Below are 24,733 nucleotides of genomic sequence, written 5' to 3' on the forward strand. Positions count from 1 at the left end.
CAGAAGAAACACGGTCTTCAGAGAGAGATGGCGATCTGAAATCTCCTCGATAGGCTCGAAGGGAGGCCTACAGAGAGCGTTCAGTACCGACAAGATAGGCGAGACCAGTACGAGACATCTTTTGATGTCAAACCCAAATGTTTTCAGTCTACAGCAAAAACACTCCAGAGACCCCCGAAGGGGTGGCGAGCACCTCAGCTCCGCTACGGTCCCGGGCGGAAGAAACTGAGACACGCGCTCGCTGGAGACCGCTGCGCCCTGAAGCACCGTAGGTGGCAGGGTTGGCAGAACGATCTCCTGAGGGCGCTGGAGGGCGGCGATCGCTGTGTATTGCAGCGACCGTCACTCTACCCCAGCGGGGGCTACCCTCATAGGCCCTGGTACACCACCATCAGGGCCTCTTGGCCGAAGACCTCCTCGCCTGAAGCATGGTCCTCAGATCCTGCTTAGGCTGAGAGGTCCCCGGCCGCGCACCCTTCTTTCTACCCTGCTTATGAGGAGGTGCACGGGTGGCCACGCTCTCCTTCTGCGCCTCCCTATGTGAGGAGCCAGCACGCGGCAGGGGCTGCTCTCGCCCAGCAGCCCCGAGAACTGGAGCGCGGCGAGGGAGAAACCGCTGGAACGCCGCCGCCTGCCTCCTGGCCTCCTGGTGTCTGCTGACAACTGAGTCAACAGCATCACCAAACAGGCCAGCAGGCGACAGCGGGGCGTCCAAGAGGAAGACCCTGTCACGTTCTTTAATGTCGGACAGGGTCAACCACAAGTGCCTCTCCGCCGCCACCAGGGCTGCCATAGACCGCCCAATGGCACGGGCGGTCTCCTTGGTGGCGCGGAGAGACAAATCAGCGGTTCTGCGGAGTTCGCGAACGTTCTCCGCAGAAATTCCCTCGCCCTCGTCCAGATCTTTGAGCAGGTCCGCCTGGTATGCCTGCAACACCGCCATGGTGTGCAGGCATGAACCAGCCAGACCTGCTGCCGCGTCGGAGCCTTCAGGGACGATGCCGCGTCAGGAGACAGATAGCTCGCAAGCGTCTGCTCCACACGCGGCATAGCCCCATAGCCACGCTCCCTCGTCCCCATCACACTGCCGCAATAACCAGGTGAGGGGGCGAAGAGGCGGGCTGAGAAGGGTTTTCCCCACGACCTCGACACCTCAGTGTGGAGGTCGGGAAAAAACGGCAGGCTCCGGTGTGGAGGTGAGGTCTGGAACCGCAGGAAACGTTCCTCTAGTTTGCCTCTCTGCGGTTCAACCGAGCGCTCGGCTGGCCAGTCAATACTGAGCTTGGCTACAGCACGAGTGATCACCTCCACAAGCTCCTCATACTGGGGTGAAAGAGGTGGTGTGACACGTTCGGCGCCTCCCATGTCAACCTCCTCAGAAGAAGACAAGAGAAGCACCGCGGCCGCTGCCCGAGGGGAAGAAACCGCCAGGCGTGCTTCCGGACTCGGGGAGCGGTCGCGGGATCCGGCAGGTGAGGACGGAGAAAGAGACTCGCTCGTCTCCGATCCCTCCGCCAGATCCCGTTGCGAACCCCACGAACGCCGCCTACGCTCCGCCTCAGCGGAAGCGGGGCCAGCGCCGCGGGGAGCGCTAATGAAAGACCCTTCTCCGGAGAAAAGAGCCTTTCGGGAGCGAAGCACACGCAGAGGAAATCCCTCGCAGTGCGGACAGTCAGCCCCCTCGAGGGCTGCCTCCGCATGCCTCGCTCCCAAGCAAAGCACACACAGGCTGTGTGTGTCCTCTGCACACAAATAGCGTTTGCACGGAGGAACACACAGCCTGTATTGCGCCTCACTCTCTCTCCCATACTTGGTTTTACAACCACGTTTAGACATCATACACAGACAGACAACGGTAAATATGACTCACAAGACACAGAGCGCTTAGCTGAATGACAGAAAGCTGATGCCGGTTTCCCCGCACGTGCTTTTATACCAGCTGGTCATTACGTCACCTCGCCCGTGACGTCCTTTTCCCATTTCTGGACAGATTTGATTGGTATTCAGAGCCGGTTACGCTGTTGGCGTTCCCCAAAGCGTCGTCGACGCAGCTCGAGTTCCTGAAGAGGAACTAACCATGCCTGACCTTTCCAACGTAATTATGTAATGCATGAAGGTGTGCAAGCACATTGCAGAGCTAGTGCTAGATGAGCATTTGTGGTAAAAAGTATATACATTTTTATTTATTTAAAAAAATGACAGATATTTTCTCTTGATAAGGACCTTATTCCTTGGTTGGGATCGTGTAGAGCCCTTTGAAGCAGCATTGAAACTGCAATTTGGACCTTCAACCCGTTGGCCGCCATTGGGCCTGTTTACACCTGGTCATTTCATGCGTTTTCGCTGATCAGATATCTATCTGATTTGTTGAAACGTTTCCATTTACAAAAACGTTGCAAAACAGATATAAATCGGATCTTAAGTTCACGTCAACAAAATCAAAAGATAAGATGCATTTTATTAATTATCAGCTCAGGCCGAAATGCAGGGCTCTAGCGTTCCCCTCGGTAGAAATCATGTTTCCCCCTCGGGAACAGTAAACTGATCCTTTAATGATGCTATAAGGCCTCTTGTGGCAATGCAGAGAGGATTCTTGCAATATGCAAACGTTTGAATAGACTAATTTAAAATGACCCATTGGCTATGACAATCATGTTTAATATTCATGATCTCTGCCCTTTCCGCAAACCATAAATAACTTACGGTAGCACTCTCCTGATTAAAACTCATGTGAGCTTCAGACTGCCCACCATCCAGAACCGGTTCTTTTGCTCAAGGTAAGTCTATCTATGAGACAAATGAATGGGCTAAGTTAAGACTGTAGTAGGGGATTTTTTTAAATGTCTTTCTCCTTTTCTGTTCCAGATCTTTGCTTGTAAAGAACTGGAAAATGAACTCGACAGTCTGGATTGTGGATAGTTATGAAGAAGCTCTTGCTAAAAACATTGTGATTGTGTCTCTTGGTCTTATCATTAATTTCATTAACGGGATGCTAGTGGTGACTTTCTTCTCCCATCCAATGTTTTCAAGAGACTCCAGATACATTTTATACATTCACCTGATAATCAATGACATGCTCATGATATGCATATCAGTGACTTTATATGTGTTGACCTACGTTTCACCACTTGTGAATGCTTCATTGTGTTGCATATTGATTGTTCTCGGTTCAACCACCTTCATGATCACTCCATTGAATCTGGCTGGTATGGCAATAGAGCGTTTCATTGCTATCTGTAAACCACTGCATCACGCTCAGATTTGCACACCACAAAGGACCTACATTTTTCTATGTTTGCTGTGGGTTATAGGAGCTATACCTTCTCTGGCAGATATCATTATTTTACTCTTAATCAAGCCCATGTCTTTTTTCAATTCTCTTGTACTTTGCTATCCTTTCAGTTTGTTCCCTTCCAAAACCCACAAGGACCGCACCACTGCTTCACAAGTCATTTATATGTCACTGGTGTGGATAATTCTCATCTATACTTATTGCCGAGTCCTGTTCACTGCCAGAAAGGCCGTTTCAAAGGGTTCCGCAAATAAGGCTCGGAGTACAATATTGTTGCATGGTGTCCAGTTACTTCTTTGTATGCTATCCTATATCACCCCTGTTTTGGATTTAATTGTGACTCCTTTTTTTCCTGTTCACAGAACAAAGATCACTTTCTTTAATTATCTAGTCACAAATATTATGCCAAGATTACTGAGTCCTTTGATATATGGGGTCAGAGACCAGAAGTTTCTGAAACAAATGAAGGAATACTTTGCTTGTAAAATTATTATTGTAAAGATTGTGCCATCAAAATTATGATTTTCAGCTGGCTAAATTTTACTTGTAAATGTATTTATTTGTATTTATGTTTAATTAAGATATTTGTTCACATCAAATTATTCTTCATTTTTGCTCACTGTCTTTTAATCATCTGGTGGTTTTGTGGTTTTTAGTGGATGTGTGAAATCAGTTTCTCTGAAGTATTTTTTCCCAAATAAATATTAATACCAAATAAAATGTATCATAGCCAAACAGCAGTTTTAAGATAAGCAATTTGAGACAGAGTTTAATTTATTTAGAAATAATTAGATTTATTTGCGTTTGTTTATGACACTTGTTTCATGTTGATATTTGAGAACATCAATAAGAGCAGAAACTCTGTGTGTATTAGATAAGAAAATATCAAACCATGTGGCAAATGCCAACAAATTATGAACTTTACTCAGGACTAACTTTACTTTTCTGAGCCCTTATTGCTCAGTGTCTTTTAATCAGCTGATGCTTTGTGATTTTTAATGGATGTTTGAAATCAGCTCACCTCAAGTTCAAGTTCAAAGGTGTTGTTAATCACATTAACTATGGGAAGAAACCACAAATCTTGTCTTTATTTTGAGCAATATGCCTTCATAACAAAACTAGAGTTTTAAAATGAATAATTTGGGAAAACTACTTAATTATGTTGGTGATAGTACTGTGATATGATTATTTTTAATAAAATAAATCACACTGTAAATTCTTATTTACAGTGGACAGTGGACAGTGATTTTTAATACCAAGGTTTAGGCTACTTGCATTATTTTGTCACTTAATCACTTAATTTGTGTATTTATGTTTATGTTCATTTTTTTAACTTATAAATTACTTTAACTTATTTTTGTGATCCGACATGGTTTCATTAAAAAGAATGAGGCAGTAATCATGTTACTTTATATTGTTCTATACGGTGATAAAGGTTATGTCGAATAGCATTTTAAATATACTTTATTCTTATAAAAATACCCAAGATGGCTTGAAGAACACATAAACCATATATTGTCGCAATCATTGTTTAGTGTCTTCATGTTTCATCAGTATAATGTCTATCTGCAGGTTATTCAGCAACTATCTACAAAGAAAGCTGAATGTTTTTGTTCATTTAAGGGATTTTCCTGGAACATCATCAGTGAGTCTCACTTGTGGAGTTTCTGCCAAGGGCGCCCTCCAGCTACAAGTATGAATGAAAAAGAAATTACATTAATTGAGGACTCATTATTGCTCACAAAACCTTATTTTGGGTAAAAATAGCAAAAAATAATACTTCTTTAAGAACTTTGAGGTAAACATTTGCAAAGTTTTTCTCCAGTGTAGAGAAGTGTACAGTTTTTAATGTTTTTATTTAGTAATAATAATATATCCATAATTATTATTATTCATATTGATATAGGCCTAGCCTATAAAAACAACATTTTTGGACAAATCGTGCAGCCCTACAAACAAGCACAGCAAACCTGGTGTTTTTTGTTTGTTTGTTTGTTTGTTTGTTTGTTTGTTTGTTTGTTTATTATTGATAATTTTTGGCCTTTTTTCTTTTTCAAATAAAGAAAATGTTTGTCTGAAAACTACAAGGGTTGGATTTTGTGTGCCCTGTACAGAACATTAATGTAAAAACATTCAATATCTGTAGCACCAGTGCTATATGCAAAAAACGTTAACATACAGCCCTGATATTATAGGTGTCTAATCTAAATTGTGTCACCAGACATCACTCGTATAATGACCAACAAACACATTAGGCTACTATATTTACACAATTATAGTGTTCACATTACTGACAAAAATATATATTCTATTTGTTTGTTTACAAATGATTGATTCTTTTCTATGTGGTTTCCTCAAAAAAAAAAAAAGTACCCCTCTTTATGTGTTATTGGTTCATTAATATTCAACATACACTGTAAAAAATGATCGTGATTTTAACGGTAAAAAACTGTGAAAATGCTACGGTAAAAACCTGTTACATGGTTAACAGAAAGTTCCTGTAAAATTTACAGGGAAAAAAACGTAAACTGACGTTCCCAGAATTCCCTGCATTCCATTTCAAATTCTGTTTGAATTTGACGTTTTTTCTTTGAAATAACTATGTTTCTTCTTAGTTTTTTCTTATCAGTTATGTTTATTAGGGTTGTATGTTACATCTAATGTTGTTAAATTAATGTTTATAGCATATTTCAGTTTAATGAGTCTCACCATGATGGTGTTTAGTGCTTGTGTGAATGACACTGTGCACCTTTTAATATTCTATTGTTTAAAAATTGCTTGTGATGGGCTTTGGCTCATCATGTGACTTTCTCATCAACACCTGCATTTGGTGGTTATCAGTGTATTTCAGCACTTTAATAGGTTTGTATATTAAGATTATATCAGTTAAAGAAATTACGGTGTTTAACTGTAAATTTAAGTTAAAACCGTAAAACCTAAAATGTTGCTACCGTATTTTTATGGTAGAAATCTGGCAACCCCAGCTGCCAGTTTTTTTACCGTAAATTTTACGGATTTTTTTTTACAGTGTACAATTACCATACTAAGCAGAAATGCAAATTCAAAAAGTACTAGTATCTATTAAGTTCAGGATATCTTTGGTCAAAATAGTTACTAGTAACTAAAAATTAAGTACTAATTCTATTTTTTCTTAAGAAAACTATATTTATATACTATAGTCACTATTGGAAAAAGTACTAGTATCTAATAAATAAGAACTAATAGCCAATGAATAAGTATTAACTTTACAAAATACACCTAAAAAAGAATAAATAAGTACTAGTGGCTAAAGAATAAGCACTAGCTAATGAATAAGTATTAGTACTTAATGGAAAAGTAAAATAATTACCTAATAGTAGCATGAAAATAGATACTCATACGTGTCATAGATTAAATGTTAAAACAGCTTGCCATACGCTTATTCTGTTATTTCCGTGGATCTTGTGGTATTTTGCTTCTGCACTGCACACCTCACCTGAGGAATCTCAGCGTCCAGTGACAGAGGTTGTCGAAGATACAGCCAAATATAAATAATTGGCTTTTTAATCACTCGATGTGGCCGATTGTGTGAGAGAGGCCCGAAAGTTGCGCAATAACAGAAACGAAAGTGAAACCCTTTCCTCTGAATCAGATCACTTTCTGTTCTGACAGACGAACAAAACGCCAAACTCCACTGAAAGGTAAGGAATGTTACTGAAAATATTGCCTACTCTTTGACGATTTTTGCCAATAATAGCTAATTACAGTTACTTAACTCTCAATGCATTGCATTGTTTACACCCAGATGTTGAACAGGTGTATTTAAAAAACCGCCGCTGCAAAAGTACAATGGTACTAACATGTTGGACATGCACCATATTAATAGTACAGTATTTTTAGAATGTAACATGTAAATACCATGGAACATGAATTTGTAAATCAGGAATTACCATGGTATTAGCATCTGATACCATTGCTGTACTTCTCTGTAAAGGACAGCACTGACAATGATTTGTCATTCTTACAGAAAATGGCTCTGGCTGATATTGACGAGGGGTTATATTCTCGACAGCTGTAAGTGTACTGTAAAATATTCTTATCTGCTTTCCTTATCTGCATCTTGGTTTTTCCTTAAACGTCTACCTATTTGTGCTTTCTATGTCTTGGAAATGTATCTTTGGAAATGTCATTGCCAGTGGTCACTGCTGCACAGGGGAGTAAAGCATCCGACTAATGATACTTTCGCTTTTACTTTATTTACTTTAATTAAGTGCTGAATGCAATCACTTGAATTACATTTCCAGTGGAGACTTTCATTTAGATATTAAAAGTATATATTACACAGCTTTTCTGTTTCCTCTGTTCAAAAACAAAAAACATACATACATACCTAATAAAAATAATTTTTCAGTTTGTTGTTCCAGCTATAATCTTAATGTAAATTATCTTTTTGAGGTCGGGTTACTTAGTTTGAGGAATTCCAGTTATGTATTTCCTGTATGTTTCAAGTCAGCAATACTGTATAAATAGACTTGTCTCTTCCTGGTATTTTTCACAGAAAAACCAAAGCAAAAGTAACTGAGGCTGTTTTTTTGTTTTGTTTTTTGCATAGTTGATATAATTTGCATACTATATTGTGTACTAGAATATTAATACAGTATGTTATTTAAATATGCAAAGTGCAAAGAATACATCATGGTAGCGTTGAGAGCATTTGTAATGTTTAATGCATGCTTGTTTTAATTTAGATCAAATGTTCTATATATTCTGTCACACAATTAAAAATGGCAGCATTCACAGTTCAAATGTTTCAAATATTAAAACTGCAAGTACAGAAATTTTACTCTATTCATGGTGCAATTTTTCATCTGACAACAGGTACGTGATCGACCATGATGCAATGCGTCGCATGGGAAAGGCTGATGTCCTCATTGCTGGAATGCGAGGTCTTGGTGTGGAGATTGCCAAGAATGTGATCCTGGCCGGAGTTCAATCGGTCACCATTCAGGATGAGGGTTTGGTGGAGTGGAGAGATCTGTCATCTCAGGTAAGACTGTAGGTCCTATTACTGCAATTAAAACAATACTTCACCTAAATGAATATTCTGTCACCATTGATCATTAACCACAATACTCCGAGCTGACATTTTGAACGGTGAATCATGCATGTGTGCATTCATACTAAGACCAATTACAACGTGATGCATTTGAATGCAACTTCAAATTATTTTTGAGAGCTTAAGTGGAAATAATTTGCTTTCATTGCATGGAAAAAGCCACTCCTCTTTTGTGTTCCATGAAACAAAGCAAGTCATACTGGTTTGGAAAGAAATCAGAGTTAGTAAATCATGACATCATTAAAAAAAAAAATCACAGTTTTATTTGTAGAAATATAAATTATATATTCAGCTGTTTTGATGTGTTTTAAAAATTGTAGTCATTTATGTGAACATTTACATGACATTCTCTCTGTAGTTTTACCTAAAGGAAGCTGATCTGGGTCAAAACAGGGCTTTGTGCTCTGAGAAGCAGCTCTCTAGTCTGAATGTCTATGTTCAAGTGTCTGCTTGGACTAACAAGCTCGATGAGGATTTCCTCTGTAAGTTCCAGGTGAGTTATGATGCTGGACTCATATGTATGTGCAATAAAGATTTGGGCTTTAACACTTTTCCTTGCTTAGTGATATTTAATGCGTTTATCACAATAGGTGGTGGTGCTCACAAATTCACCTTTAGAAGAGCAGCTACGTGTGGGAGCGTTTTGTCATTCGAACAATATAAAGTTTATTGTGGCTGACACCAGAGGGCTTTGTGGGTAAGCTGCATCACATGAATCAGCAAAATATGTGAAACTGGTTAAAATAGTGCTGAATCAGATTCTGATGTCTGTGTTTGGTTCACAGGCAGCTGTTCTGTGACTTTGGCGAATCATTTGAGGTCAGAGACACAAATGGAGAGACTCCGGTATCAGCCATGATTGCTCATATCAGCAAGGTGACACAGGACAAAAATCTAATTTTCACTTTCAGTTAGGTCCTCTTAAAGGAATACTCACCCTCATGTAGTTCCAAATCTGTAACACCTTTGAGTTACTTTGAATACAAATGCAGACTAAATTCATCCATAAGAATCCAGAAAAAAAACCAAATAGAATCAGTCAAGCATTTTTGAGCTTCTGTTTACCATATTTTAAATTTAAATGTGAATAAAAACCTAAATTAAGTCTGTTGATCATAAAGGGATTGTGCCTTTACAGAAGACTTCAATTAAACAGATTCATGTGGATTATGTTTATTATTTCTTAACTAACTTCATGAACCATCAAAGTGAACGGACTTTCAATGGAGAGACAGAAGTCTTTCAGATTTCCTTAAAAATATCTGTACCTGTGCTTCAAATAGTCCTATGAATTTGTTACAACATGACAGAATTTTCATTTCGAATTTCTATGTAATTTTCTAGATGTGCCAAATGGAATTACAAACAATGATTATTTCAAAACAAGTTGCCCAAAATTTTCTGCCAACCCTTATGAGTCAACATTTCTTAATGAGTTTTTACTATCCTCTAATGAATTTCAGCTGAAAATGTGTTATTTTTCATCATAGGACAATCCAGGCATAGTAACATGCACTGATGAGGAAAGCCATGAATTCACTGATGGCATGTTTGTAAATTTCGCTGAGATTCAAGGAATGACTGAACTCAATAGTTATGGCCCCATTGAGATCAAAGTGAGAGGTTGGTGTCATATGATCAAATATATGAAAAACATGTAGAGCTGATCATTGATAGAGAAGGTCAAACAAATGTCAATAGCAATGCAAATCAGTCAATAACAATATATTTTAATGTTTTTAGACCGCTACTCCTTCAGTATTTGTGACACTTCAAACTTTTCTGAGTATGTGAAGGGTGGAGTGGCAACTGAAGTGAAACAGACTGAAACCCTCAGCTTTGTAAGTATCACCAAAGTCACTTTAAGGCATGTCATGTCACTCAGTGGCCATCTTTGAAACGCCTCTCGGGCATGCAAGTGTAGCTCCTATCACTTTGAATTTGGAAACATCAAATTCTCCCTAACTGTTCACTAAGCTTATGATTAAATTTCATATTTGAAATCACCAATGAAATCTGACAACAACTGTGCTTATTTTTCAGGCTAGATCAGCCAGTGCACATGCACAGTCCTAGGAGCACGCATAGATGTATATACGTAGATGCCTCATTAGCGACTGTTTGTATGGGCCGTTATACGTTAGCCGTCTGTCATATTGCTGCGGTAAACTTGACATCATTCACCATAGTAATCACTGAATATTCGAAAGATGCCACAATCATGCACAGAATGGCTCAACGGCTCTGTGTGAACCTACAGTATGGTGAATGACGTCAAAAATACCGTTCCAATATGGCGGCCGAATCTATGTGCCTGGAGCAGTCGAATAGGGCGTCTATATATGTCTATGGGCGCACGTCTCAGAATGCTGACTGTTTCTATAGCAATCAGGACTTTTAACTGCACCTGCAGTGATGCGCTGACTTTACCAATTAGCGATTGGCTGTTACATTCAGAAGGCGGGGCTTCCTGCGATTAAGCGGCCATATTATGCATTGCATTTTTCCCCATTCAAAACGATATGAGTGACACGTCTTGGGTATTCTATAGTCTTTGATATCACCCATGACTGATTTATTCCATAGTGTGGATACTTGACTGCTTAGTATGGAATAATTAATTATTTTAAGATGCTACTGATGTAGTATGCTTTTGAAATCTAGAGGTGTGTTGATATACGGCATTAAAGCAAGGCACATCGAGTTGATATTTTAATTCTTGCAGAAACCTCTGAATGTGGCTCTGGATGAAGCGATCAGAGATCCTGGGCTTGTGGAGATGACAGACTATGGCAAGATACAAAGACACCTGTCTCTGCATCTGGCCTTCCAGGCCCTGCATAGATTCACTCAGAAACACAGCCGGGCACCCCATCCTAGATCCCAGGTCAGTCCAACAAACAATTATGCTAAATAAGGTTTTTAAAGTATGTCTATAAATATATTCACAGAACATTTTTAAAGTGCCCCTATAATGGGTAATGAAAGTTTCATATTTTGGTTTTGGGAGTCCCCAACAACACTTTCATTGTCTTATAATATGCATTATTTTTACCTTATTTGCTCAACGTCTCCCAAACGATTTGCTCAAAGATTCATTTTTCCAAACCCCTCCTTTGTGTGTGTTTGTGAGCTTTTACCGCTCCAACAGTGGCACCTAGTAGCAAAGAATGAATTTACATTTTCATTCAGACCAACGGGATAATCAAGTTTTCCCAGGTCTGCACGCGCAACAAGTGGGCGGGCGATATGCTAATGTTTCAGGTTGATGTCAACATGAAACGGCTTGGGATTCATTTTAAAAATGACTCGTTTCAATGATTCAGTCGACTCTTTATTTTGAGAGACTTTGCAGGATGGGTTTATTCACTTAGAGCTGTGTTACACACTGCATGAAAGGTAATTTTCAAAAATCCATAATAGGGGCACTTTAAAGATTTTGTATTGTCACAACATTGTGTAAAATGTTGGCTAAGTATAAAGAAAAGGTTTTTTTTACTGTTCTGGTTAACTGCCTCTTTAATAATTATTGATATACTTCAATCTCCATTAAAACTTTTTATTATGCATCTAAAAGCATTATTCTTTTTGTATGTTGGTATGCTATACAGGTATATAATAAATTTGCTCTGACAGTGATTCAGTGTTATTACAATTATAAATCATGCAATGCATTGTAAAAATTTGGTACAATGTGATTTGATTCTTTTGGTTCTTAACGATTAAAAAAAGTAACAGTTTACAGCATTGTGTCAAACAAGAACAGACAGAAATTGATTTTTACTACTGAAAATTGTTCAGGAATTGTATTTTGAATGAGAGAGTAGAATTTGAATTTATTGCATCTTAATAAGTGCATTGAATTTTCATTGTCAGATTCTTCAGCACATTTTACACCCATATGTTTCATCTCTGTGTTTTTGCTGCCCTCTATAGACTGATGCTGAAGAGCTGGTTACTATCACAAAAGAGCTTTGCACAGATGCAAAGTTTGATGAGCTTGATGAAGACATGGTAAGGCAGGTATCTCTGGTTGCCAGTGGTGACCTGGCACCTGTCAATGCCTTCATTGGTGGTCTGGCTGCTCAGGAGGTGGTGAAGGTGAGCTTGATCATTTAACTTTTTATTCTGGCAGCACTAGTTATGTTTGAGACCATGGTATATATGTATGTATATTTTTTAATGACTGCATTTGTATGACATCTTTCAGGCATGCAGTGGTAAATTCACTCCTCTCAGACAGTGGCTGTACTTCGATGCCCTGGAATGCCTACCTCAGGAGAACGATGGAGTCCTTTCTGAAGACGCCTGTGCTCCTGTAAGCTACAAGCCAGTTCATTCTCAGTATTTAGAAAATATGAAAGTCTTGTTTTTATGATGAACATAATCAACTGAGCACTTTATGTACTGAAGTGATCTTTATCTTCTGTGCTGTAGAGAGACAGCCGATATGACGGACAGATTGCTGTGTTTGGATCTGCTTTTCAAGACAAACTGAAGAAACAGAACTATTTTCTGGTGAGTATATTTCTCCTGTTTCACCAGCAGGTGAGGACATTACCCTGATTTGTTTTTCAGTAAACCCTGTTGGATCTCATCGTTGATCTGTTATGAAGAGCAATGAGCAGACCAGTGAGTCAGTGGTGTCCAATGCACAGGAAATATTGTATGTGCCATGTGACATTTCCTGTTGAGCACTAAGGATATGCCAGTCAGAGTTTCCCATGTGAATCAACCGAATATTTCAGATGTTTGGGAGGGAGGAGTGTGTTACTTTGACTCTAAATTGATGCTAAATTGTTTATTTCTTAATTTTAAAACAGTTTGTTCATTTAAGTTTCATTCTAATAAAGAATACTTTTTTTATTTTGAGCATACACTGTTAAAATGTTTGGGGTTTTAATTTTTTTTTACAAAATAATTTTTTTATTTATCAAGGATACATTAAAGTGAAGTATAAACATTTATGATGTTACAAACCATTTTTATTTTAAACAAATGCTGTTCTTTTGCACTTTCTGTTCATCAAAGAACTGTGAAAAACATCATACTGTTTCCCAAAAATATAAAGCAGCGCAACTGTTTACAAAATTGATAATAATAAATGTTTCTTGAGCAGCAAATCAGTATATTAGAATGATTTCTGAAGGATGATGTGATCATGAGACTGGAGTAATGATGCTGAAAATAAATCTTTGAAGACATTTTAAAATGTATTACAATAATAAACAGTTATTTTAAATGATAATATTTAGCTGTTTAATAATATTTATAATATAGATAATATTTATCATATTTAGCTGTTTTTACTGTATTTTGAATCAAATAATTGCAACCTTGGTGAGCAGAAGCATTAAAAAACCAATTTAACCTCACTTCAAAATTCCAAATCCTGCACCATCTCTCAGTTAATCATTTAATATTTATTCAATTCTCATCAAAATGTGTTTGTCTATGATCAGGTCGGAGCTGGAGCAATTGGTTGTGAGCTGCTGAAGAACTTCGCTCTGATTGGTCTGGGTGCGGGAGAGGGTGGGAACATCACGGTGACTGATATGGACTCTATTGAGCGATCAAATCTGAATCGACAGTTTCTGTTCCACTCTAAGGACATTGGGGTAAGATGAGTTGGCACAAAACAACAGCACTGAACAGCTACAAAACTGGCATACACTTCACAAAACAAAATGGTTTCACCTAAGAAACCAGTGACTGTAGTCTAGAACAGAACCTGACATCTGACTGAATGAGCCACTTGCCTTTCATGTTGTGCCTAATTTAACCCCTCAACTGTGGTAAAATGTACTGCATTTAGGTTTATTCTTTCTGTGTTTCTCAGAGACTGAAATCTGAGGTGGCGGCAGAGTCTGTTAAAGAAATTAACCCTTACATGAACATCACCGCTCACCAGAACCGTGTGTGTCCGGAGACGGAGGAGGTCTACACACATTCATTTTACAGCAACCTTGATGGTGTGGCAGCCGCGCTGGATAATGTGGATGCACGTGAGTTTAAAATTTGCACAGTTTTTCATCTCACCCAAAATGACAATGCAAACTTGTAAATATGTGGCTAACATTTTATTTCCCCTATGCATTAGGAGTCTATCTCGATCAATGCTGTGTGCGAAACAAAAAGCCTATGCTGGAGGGAGGAACCCTGGGTAGTAAAGGCCACACTTTGGTGGTAGTACCACATCTGACTGAATCATACGGACCCTCCACATCTGGAGGACAGAAAGCCATCCCCATCTGCACACTCAAGAACTTCCCTCACCGTATAGAGCACACCCTACAGGTCAGAAGGCATTTGAAAACAAGGAAAGTTATTTGATTGTAAATGTATAGGTTTGGCAATTTAGTAGCCGTTCAAGAATCCATTGCAATTTCTCTCATTTTGTGTTTAGGAACAACTCCATTTTGATGAGAACATTTTAGGATATACACTTGTGTTGTGTTACTCCAATTGTCGACTAAAGGCCGTTTTACACCAAGAATGATAACTATAAAGATAATTGGAACAATAGCTACTGTATATTTGCATCCACACCAAAAGACAAGAGCATCCTGTTTATTTTAAGTGCGCACTGCAGCATTGTTGTCTTCAACTTTAAATGCAATATAATAGTAAATAAACAGCATTATATACTTACGAATATACATTTGCAAACATAAGAGACAGTGACAATACCATGGCAATTTTAATGCAGCACTTGCATTTCTACCATACATGGAGCTATGACTGTATGTGATTCACAAATCAATTGTTTGTCATTTTCAGTGGGCCAGAGACCAGTTTGAGGGACTTTTCAAACAAACGGCAGAGAATGTGAACAACTTTCTCAGGTATAGATGAATACAATTTAACTAGCTAATAGTCTAGAAGAGAAACTGTGTGGAGGAAATATAGGATGAAGGGGCTCTGCTGTTATCAGCAGATGCAGATATTGTGTCAGAGATTCTGTTTCAACATTATACTCCAAGTATACAGGCTCAGCTATTCATTATTAGTTCAACCCCAGGCTTCCTCGGGATCTTGCTGCCGCAAGTGTCAACTGTTTTCAGATCTCTTTTCCATCTGAAATGAAATAAAGGATGTTTATAGAGAGGCGAGTGTGCAGGAAGTTGAGGTGCTGTGTGCTGTAGGCAGATACCGCAAAGGGAAGGCAGCAGCATAACTGCCTCAATCTCAACTACTTCCTCTTGGCTGTCAGCAAATTGCAGCCTGTGAGTGAAGACAAGGAAGGACCCCACCCAACTCAACAGCTTTCGTTGGTTTTTAATGGTTTTAGTTTTGGTTAATGATCATTTTGGCTCCATATCAAGTTGATGTTAAAAAAATTAGAATAACGAAAACTACTCATATTCTGATAGCTCTACCTCCTTTCTCCATCTCTGTAGTGACCCAACATTTGTTGATCGCACAGTCGCCCGTGGGGATGTGGAGGCTGTGGAAATACTGGAGGGTGTCTATAGGAGTCTGGGTGAGGAATGGCCTCAGAACTGGGCTGACTGTGTCAGCTGGGCCCGCAGACAGTGGGAAACGCTCTACAGCAATCACATTAGACAACTGCTACACTGCTTTCCCCCTGACCAGGTAACACAGAGAGCAGTGTACACACCAGTTATGCAACCTAGGGGGAATTGTCACTGTAATGGGGTAAATTTCATGAAAGCATGTCAAGATCATATCCCAAAATCAAAAAAAAAAAAATTCTTATGAAACTTAGTTTAAGAACCCTTGTGATTTTTCCATTGTGACAATTTTTATTATAATTGAGTTATAGCATATATATATATATATAATAGATTTTCTTTTAATTATAGCTTTTTATGACAAAAAGCGGGGCAATAAATTCCTATCTTTTAAGCAAATTCTTGTTTTGCTTTGCTTTGCTTTGAGTTTGAAATTAGACCCATATATGTTTTGACAGTTTTCATGAGATTCACCCAAAAACTGTACAATGCTTTGGATAATGGATAATAATAGGACCTGCTAAATGATTACAGGCCTATTTGTCTTTTAATAATTTGTCAAACAATTCATTGTTTTTGGGTTGATTGAGTTAGTTTCACTTTGCACCAGCAGGTGGCACTGTTGTCTATAACAACAGTGGGCCCTGAACCATAGAGAGAGGTCAGTAAAGGTTTAAATGGCATCATAAATTTTTAATTAAATTATATAAATTAACAAAAGTGAGAATGTCAGCATGTTGCAAAATTTTATTTCTAAATATGAGATTCTAATTTAGTCGTATTGACAGAGTAAAAGTACAATTGATCTTTTTTACTGGGAGTCTGTGCGTCTATGATTATGCAACAGTATGGATGTGGAGAGATTTCTAATCCATGGCATCAGTGCCTGCACACTGAGATAAACATGCGTCCAGAGGAGGGGTGATACGGACAAGAAAACAGAGTTTTGAAAATCTGATGTCCTTTATCTTGCATGTCCAGATTGCAACCATTGCAAAAGCAGTAGTTGCAGATTTGAAATGAGAATGTAGATCACAGTTCAGTTTGAGTGTTTGTGCATGATCCATTTTGCATGAATGTACTGAAAAAGAATAAATCATGCAGTTCCCCTGAGGTTTGGTTGAGCTTGACATAAAAGTTTCTCATTATCAGTTGGACGTTTTTCCGGGTGTGCAGAAAGATGGTTGTAGAGATGAACACACATCTATTTCTGTTAAACCAGTGGAAGCTTTGTGTTACTGATCTTTTGGTCTGTCTTTGCTCTTTTGAACTGCACTTCTGTTTTTTTGTTAAAAGACTAATTATTTTGAACACACACACATGTTAAACACATTATTCTGTCTGTCTGAGCAAAAGGTTTGGAGACATGGGCTTTATGGTGACCAATCACATCCACTTCACATCAGCATGTGACAAGTGGCTGCAGGGCTTCCATTTGGCCCACAACACATGTAGACTTTCATTCTTGCTTACTGGAGCCAACTATATAGCGTCTTCAACAATATTTAAATTAAACAACAATTATAACAATAATAAAAACTAGACGGCTGTATAATAATATTTATAAAAAAGTAAAAAAAATAATAAATTTGTAAAAATAAAATAAATAAATAAAATTAAATATTAGATTAAATTAGTATTAAATAAAAATGTATAAAATGTACAAAAATATGAATAAAACAACAATATAAAAAGTATATATTTAAAATGTAATTTAGACACATGCGATAAATATAATAACAGCAAAACTATATAGCATCTTTAACAATTATTTTGTAAATTAAAACATTTTAAAAAGGACAAACGTCTATAAAATACAAAAAAAAATATTTAAATATTAAAAAGGTATTCATAGTAAAAACCTAGTAATTGATCCTACATACACATGTAATGTATAATTTATATATAAAATAAACAATAAAATAAATATTATATACAAACATTAAAAGAAAATATATTTTTAACCCTTTTTTCTCCTCTCTTTCCCACTCTGGTCCTCACTAGGTAACCAGCTCTGGACTTCCATTCTGGATGGGCGCAAAGAGATGTCCACATCCTCTGACCTTTGACACCAACTATGTAAGTTTTACTCAGTAAATACCCCCACACAGCCCTTGGGATCTCCCATCATCCCCTGCAGACAGCATTGTCTAAGTTTAGATGACTCACAGTTTCTCTCCTGGTGTGAATAAGATAGTATCTGATATCAGTGATCACCTGTGATTAACAAAGCAAGGTGAAAACATCTTAAACCCCCGACTTCTCTGAGACACACTCACACTGGTAAACACACAGAGCCACATTAGCAAACAAGTCATGCTTTTCAAAGAAATCCTTTCAGACACATGTATAAACTGAAAAAAAAAATCAGGAAAACTAAATATTTTAACTTGACGTCTCTTGATATGCAGATGATTCCATTCTATAACCATTATTCTGTTTTATGGCCCATTGTTTCCATTGTCTTGATTCTTTACCAATGTTATCAGCATTTGGTAAGATTTAAAGGAATTCCTTTTAACTCATAAGAGTCTGTTTGAATTCTGTGGTTTCAAAGGTTAGCCCATTTTGGGAAGTGTTTTTTTTTTTTTGAATGCGCTACACATTTTCCTTTCATCATTTCCTGTTAACCACCGGAGTTCTGTTTCTCTGCATGTGTGTTTGTGATCCATGGCAAGTTTTTCCACACTTCAGATCAAAATCAAACACAAACTCACAGTTTTGCCTTTGTTCTGCCAGCTACAATAGAAATATTTCGGTTTAAGATTATTTCTGTTTTCTTTTGTTTTATAGACCACCCATATGGACTTCATTGTGGCAGCGGCCAATTTATACGGGCAGAGCTATGGGATTACAGGCTCAAGAAATCGTGCCGATATTCAGAGGATTCTGCAGGGAGTAAAAGTGCCCGAGTTCACCCCCAAATCTAGTGTAAAGATATCAGTGACCGACCAGGAGCTGAAAGAGGAAAATGAGGAGAGAAAAGAAGAAGGTGAAATTTTATGCTTAATATGAATATACATAATAAAATTAAATCTGTAAAGAATGTCAAACATCAAATATCTCTGCTAATATCCCTCACTGCATCTCTTAGACAAAGTCAAGTTGGATATATTAAAGGAGAAGCTGTCCAAACTCCAGCTGAAGGACCAAAGCTTCCGGATGCATCCACAGGAGTTTGAGAAGGTACCATGTGCTTGTCAAGTCACGTTTTATTTGTATAGCATTTTCGCAATATATATTGTTTTGTGATGCCTTGATGAAATTTTTTGATTCTTTGTATCATTTGTATTAAAGAAATAGTTGATCCAAAATGTACTCACCCTCAGGCCATCCAGGATCAAAGATCAAAACAGATTTGGGGGGGGGGGGGTTGCATTTCATCACTTGCAATGGATCCTCTGCAGTGAATGGGTGCCGTCAGAATGAGAGTCCAAAAACTGATAAAAGCGTCACAATACTCCACAGGTAATCCACACGTCTCCAGTCCATCAATTAACATTTTGTGCAGTAAAAATCCATCCTTAATCCATACTAACGATTCCTCCAGTGAACAATTCCATCCCCTGTTGTCCTCTTACATCAAAATCCACCAACATATTTGTTTAGAACTGACTTTAAATGTTTTGGGACTTTTTTCGCTTGATCTGTGCATATTTCTCTCCTGATACAAATGCCACAACTTTTACTGGAGAAAGCAATATTATGAATAGAGGTTGAAAACATGTTGCTGCATTTGTTTTTGCAAACAGTCAGGTTTTCACTTCACAAGATGTTAATTGATGGAGTGGAGTGTGACGTTATTACTTGTGATGTTTTTATCAGCTGTTTGAACTCTCATTTTGACAGCACCCATTCACTGCGGAGCAACATTAATGGTGTTTTTGATATTTTGCCCATTAAATTGCATTTTATAGAACAAAAAGCAAGCTAGACATTCTACAAAACATCTTAGTTTGACTTAAGTCAAGTCTGCTTTATTGTCAATTCTTCCACATGTACGGCACATACATACAGAGAATTGAAATTGCGTTACTCTCAGACCCTTGGTGCATACAGTTAACATTTAAGACACTGACAGTAGACGTTCAAATACAGATAAATACAGTTTAAACATGTACATACAACTATATACTTTACACTTACTAAAGAAAACAATATAGGTTTGGAGGGACGTGAGGATGAAATTTATGTATGATTTTCATTTTTGTCAATCATTCCTTTAGCAGCTGTAAACATAAAATAGGTCTGAAAAGTTAGTGTTAACTTTGGCATCCCCAGTAAAAGCACACATTTGGTATGTGCAATGAGCCTGTCAGACATGTTGGCGTCCACTCTCAGGTAGGAGGTCTCATTCAACCACAAAATTGGCCCTAAAACAGCCAACCCCGACTGCAGTTTTCATCGACCCTTAACCAGCTCCATCCATTACAGACCAGAGAAAACAGTCATCCTTTCTGTTGAGACAGATCTTCACAGAACCTCACCACTGTGACATGCTTCTCAGAAAGAGAGTATCCAACGCACAGACGGGTCTCATGAAAAACTTTGGATGCACACTGGTTTAGTCAGTGATCGCTTTGTCGTTTGTCATGACTGCATGACACATGGGCTACCACACACATGCATAGAAACTGCATGGGCAGCAGTCTCTGAAGAACATCTCAGCTGTGTTTTCTGTTAGAAAGAGGATTAGTCTCAGTCTGTGTGTTTCTCTGCGTGTATCTGTCTTTGATTTTCACAATCTCTTCAGTCTTTAAGTCTAACCTGGACTATCATTTCTCCATTTCTCTTTCTCTGGTTGCTTCTGTCGTTAGTCTTGTTTTCCCTGAAGATGAAAGCATTCTGGTATCTTTCTGGGAATGTTCATATGGCAACAGTTAGGCAAAGGTTTCTGTATATAAATGTACTGCAGGGTCCACAAGTCTGGAACCACATGGAAAATCTGGGATTTTCTTTCATTTAAACCTGAAAATGAACAAAGATTTAAGTTATGATGAAGAATAAATATTTAAAATATGTTTTGCTTACATCGAAGCTCAAAACAGTGTTATTTTAGTATCATATACTATTAAAGTATTTAATGTTTTGAATTAGATTTTAGTTTTTGAATTAGTTGTTTCTACTAATTTGAGTTAGTTTTAGTAATTTTGCTAATTTTTATTTGTTTTTATTCGTCTATATAGTTTTAATCTATTTTAGTTTTTTAGTTATATGCTTAGTTTTAGTTTAGTACTTTAGTCAAACTAACTGAAAATGCCTCGGAAACACTGAAATAAAACAAGCTTTTTCATATAACGTTTGTCTATATGAACAAGATTCAAATAACAATTTATATATTTTTAATGGTTTTAGTTTTAGTTAACAATAATAACCCTGGCACGGGTTGCTTGTTGGAACATCTCAAATGATGCTGGAGAACACGATTAAGTGCATCCATCATAAAGGAAGGAGAAATAGTTCAAACAATATAAATATGATTATTTCTGTAGTGGTCTGAGACTTTTGGGCCCCAATGTTTGTATCATATGTCCGAATGCGTGTGCAAGTGTGTGTGTGTGCACTTTAAGCGATGACGCATTCTTTGCCAGATCAGATGTTTTGTTTTTCCAGTGGAATGTGCGTTTGGGGGATTCTGGTGGCATCAGGTTGCCAAATTATATACTGCGCTCAAACCCCCCCACAGTTACCCCAACACACCCAATACTTGACAGTCTTTGTAGTGCTGCGGTGCCTGGAGCGTAAGAAGAGTGCCAAAACCAGGGTATCCTAGCATTCCTGCAAGATCTAATATCACACCAAACTTCTTGAGTTGTGATTGTGCTTAATGGCATATGTGGTATTTAATGGCCATTTCTTTGAAAAGATCACTAAGTTTAGAAGGATATGATTTGCAAACTAATTGAATCTGGAGCAGTTGTGGTTTTGTGACATCATGTGCATTGTCACTGGAACATTTCATTCAATTAAAATAGGAAGTTATCAAAGTTTAAATATGACGTGATATGACATCTTTGTCTGGTCCAAAATGCGCAAACATACCTGTGGGTACATTTTGTTCCTGTTTTTAAATTCTTCTTGTTTTTTATACAAGACTAAAGTTGGCAATCAGCATCGCACCTCGGACACAACAGCTCTTTTTTTTCCATTGTATTTGTCCTGGTAATGAACGAACAGATGGTTGTTAGGTGAAGATCTGCTGATGGACAATCAAAAGGTGTTTTCCGTAGTTGAAAAGAAGTAAAGGACAACAATAAATGATACGACTTGTTTCAGACAATTTATTTTTATATATATATATATAAAATATATTTTACATATTTTTAAATGTATTTTAAATCTGTATTTTTGTTTTGTTATCCACTAAACATATTTAAGCGTCCTAACATACTATTAAATATTAAATTAATGTATAATAAATGTTAAGTACAATGTACTTACGACATGAAGCAAAATGGCAGATGAAATTAAGACTTTTTAAGACAAATGTTTTCATGTTTTAAGCAGAAATATCACAGAATTATGCATTAAAAAATGTATGAATGCAAAATAAAATGTGAGTCTGATGCATGTATTCATAGACAACCAGGATTGAATGGAGGAATATTCTGTGCAAAACCCTCCTTATGTGCTTGTAATAATGCAGTTGTTTATGCATTACCAAATGTTCTTTTTTATTCATGTGTTCCAGGATGATGACGGTAATTTCCACATGGACTACATAGTCGCAGCATCCAACCTGAGGGCAGAGAACTACGATATACCAACAGCCGACCGCCACAAAGTGAATGACTATTGTCTTTTTCAAACAACTCTGCTGTGCTTTTGTTTGTGAGACAAGCTCTAAAGTGATCAACATTCCCCTCCGGGGGTTTGTGTCCTCAGTATAGCCCGAGGAAAGACCTTTTGATTATACAGTACTAGACCATAGAGTTCCATTCCAGATGCTATTTTTTACTTGTACTTCTTTCCATTAATGGTTTGCATGACTAGTTTGCACCCAAGAGCATGCATTTGTAATTCACAAACAGTATACAGTGTGTACTGATGTGCATATTTATGTAAATAATATCCCTTTTCTCCTCTGCAGAGCAAGTTAATTGCTGGCCGCATCATTCCAGCAATCGCCACAACAACAGCTGCGATCGCCGGGCTGATGTGTTTGGAGCTCTATAAGCTTGTCCAGGGTCACCAGAAAATCACATCCTACCGCAACGCATATATAAACCTGGCCACCCAATACTTTGTCCTGTCACAGCCTTGTGTGGCCCCGACATACACAGTAAGTGATGAAGCTACTCACTTATCACCGTCTAATAAGGTGTTGTCTGAATGAGTGTGTAGGCCTTTTTCGCTCCAATTCATTAGCTTTTATTCTATGTGCATTTAGCATAAGGAGATCTTAGCTGTTGAATACAACATATCATTATGGTTGCATGCAGGCCCGACGCCAGACATCCCCTGTGTCCGCCTGACCCCTTTCGGACCGAGGGGGACGGCTGGACTTTAGTTTAGTGTGTAAAATAGTCTAACTGATTGCTTTTAAATGGAAACGCTGCCCATAACTCCTGTTCTAGGATCTGTTTTCTTCATAATAACAGCATAACGAAATAGATTTGGCAAATAATCCAGTGTATCTGCCCTTCTACTTTGGAAAGCATCAAATGATTTTATAATGCATCTTCGCAGAGGGGAGCAAAGTGGCCAATCACAGACATGTTTGTTGATTTCTACAATGCAATGACCAATCAGAGGTGTTTAGGTTGGAATCCACACACTCACCGCTTTTTGTCCTGCGCCGAGTGCTATCATGCTCGTAACTTCATTAAAAAAAAGTTTCATTGTGTGGTCACATTCATTGGTTAAAACGGAACTTTGTAAGATCGTGATAAATGAGTGACAATTTTTAAATTTAAAGGGAGCGCTCTTTGCATGTTGTATATATATTATATATTATATATTCAGAATTTAAATAAAACTTGTTTTTCATGCTTGACAAGCGGCCACGTATGACACAGAGATAGCTATAATGTATTCGCAGTAATCTGTGACTCCAATACAGTAATTTTACCATGATTAAAGAGGGTTGTTAGTCAATGTGGATTGGCCAAAATCTATTAACTATACTAAAATCACAGAAATGCATGCTATAAATTGTATTTATAAAACAGCAAAATTATATTAATTTATATTATTATATATTTTTATTTTATTAGCTACATATTTATTTTAGCAACAACAGCAATAGTAATGATAATAAAAGTTAATAAAAGCTAATAAAATATTATATGAAAATAATTTTAATATTTATTACATTATAATACATGTAAAAACTATACAACAAATAATATAAAATGAGAAATAATATTTAATATTAATATTAATTTAATATATCTCAATTAATTTAATCATTACCAGATTTATCTATTTTATTATAACATCTTTTCACAAGTACTCTCAAAAATTGGTGTTAAAAATGTGATGTAAAAACAGTTCTTTCAGAAATTTCTAGTAAATTTCACAATTAATTACAAAGAATTTGCACTGAATTAAACATAAACTAGAAAGACATTCTTGTAAAATGTTCTCCAGTGATCTTGTTTTATTTACAACTTAAAAAACTTAATAAAAAAAATTACAGTGTATTATTACTCTTGTGCAGTGAGGTAAAGGTGATTTTTACTGTGGTTGATTTCTGTTATGAGGGCTGGGGGTGATGAGTAGGGAGTGATGGCTGGAGTGAAAGGCTACAGCATCAGTCTTCTCTCTGGGTCTGGATCACTACAGGCTTTAGTGAAATTATTTTCAACCTCAGGGGCTTAAACCACTTAGTAACTGTACACTCACCCCCGCAGACCCTCACCTGCTAAC

General features: G+C 37.6%; 2 protein-coding genes across 2 annotated transcripts in view; both read left to right on the plus strand.

Moving 5' to 3' along the window:
* Window positions 1–2,890: 2,890 nt before the first annotated feature.
* LOC306878904 (odorant receptor 131-2-like) lies at window positions 2,891–3,814 on the plus strand (the record flags this gene model as incomplete). The annotated part of the gene is made up of 1 exon (XM_079431494.1): window positions 2,891–3,814. The coding sequence occupies one exon, from the start codon at window positions 2,891–2,893 to the stop codon at window positions 3,812–3,814; it is 924 nt and encodes a 307-aa protein (XP_079287620.1).
* Window positions 3,815–6,668: 2,854 nt separating this feature from the next.
* Window positions 6,669–24,733, plus strand: part of uba7 (ubiquitin-like modifier activating enzyme 7) — a 37,188-nt gene continuing 19,123 nt past the window's right edge. The window contains exons 1-22 of the mRNA XM_079432458.1: window positions 6,669–6,972; window positions 7,299–7,345; window positions 8,150–8,318; window positions 8,746–8,880; window positions 8,978–9,084; window positions 9,173–9,263; window positions 9,878–10,010; window positions 10,131–10,228; window positions 11,113–11,274; window positions 12,324–12,488; window positions 12,598–12,705; window positions 12,825–12,905; window positions 13,850–14,005; window positions 14,227–14,392; window positions 14,488–14,684; window positions 15,168–15,232; window positions 15,788–15,983; window positions 17,867–17,941; window positions 18,656–18,854; window positions 18,957–19,048; window positions 22,554–22,646; window positions 22,953–23,144. Coding sequence (XP_079288584.1) covers window positions 7,302–7,345; window positions 8,150–8,318; window positions 8,746–8,880; window positions 8,978–9,084; window positions 9,173–9,263; window positions 9,878–10,010; window positions 10,131–10,228; window positions 11,113–11,274; window positions 12,324–12,488; window positions 12,598–12,705; window positions 12,825–12,905; window positions 13,850–14,005; window positions 14,227–14,392; window positions 14,488–14,684; window positions 15,168–15,232; window positions 15,788–15,983; window positions 17,867–17,941; window positions 18,656–18,854; window positions 18,957–19,048; window positions 22,554–22,646; window positions 22,953–23,144 — 2,724 coding nt within the window. The 5' untranslated portion in view covers window positions 6,669–6,972; window positions 7,299–7,301. The remainder of the gene's footprint in view (window positions 6,973–7,298; window positions 7,346–8,149; window positions 8,319–8,745; window positions 8,881–8,977; window positions 9,085–9,172; window positions 9,264–9,877; window positions 10,011–10,130; window positions 10,229–11,112; window positions 11,275–12,323; window positions 12,489–12,597; window positions 12,706–12,824; window positions 12,906–13,849; window positions 14,006–14,226; window positions 14,393–14,487; window positions 14,685–15,167; window positions 15,233–15,787; window positions 15,984–17,866; window positions 17,942–18,655; window positions 18,855–18,956; window positions 19,049–22,553; window positions 22,647–22,952; window positions 23,145–24,733) is intronic.

This window comes from Barbus barbus, assembly GCF_936440315.1.
Source record: "Barbus barbus genome assembly, chromosome: 13".
Taxonomy (NCBI): Eukaryota; Metazoa; Chordata; class Actinopteri; order Cypriniformes; family Cyprinidae; genus Barbus; species Barbus barbus.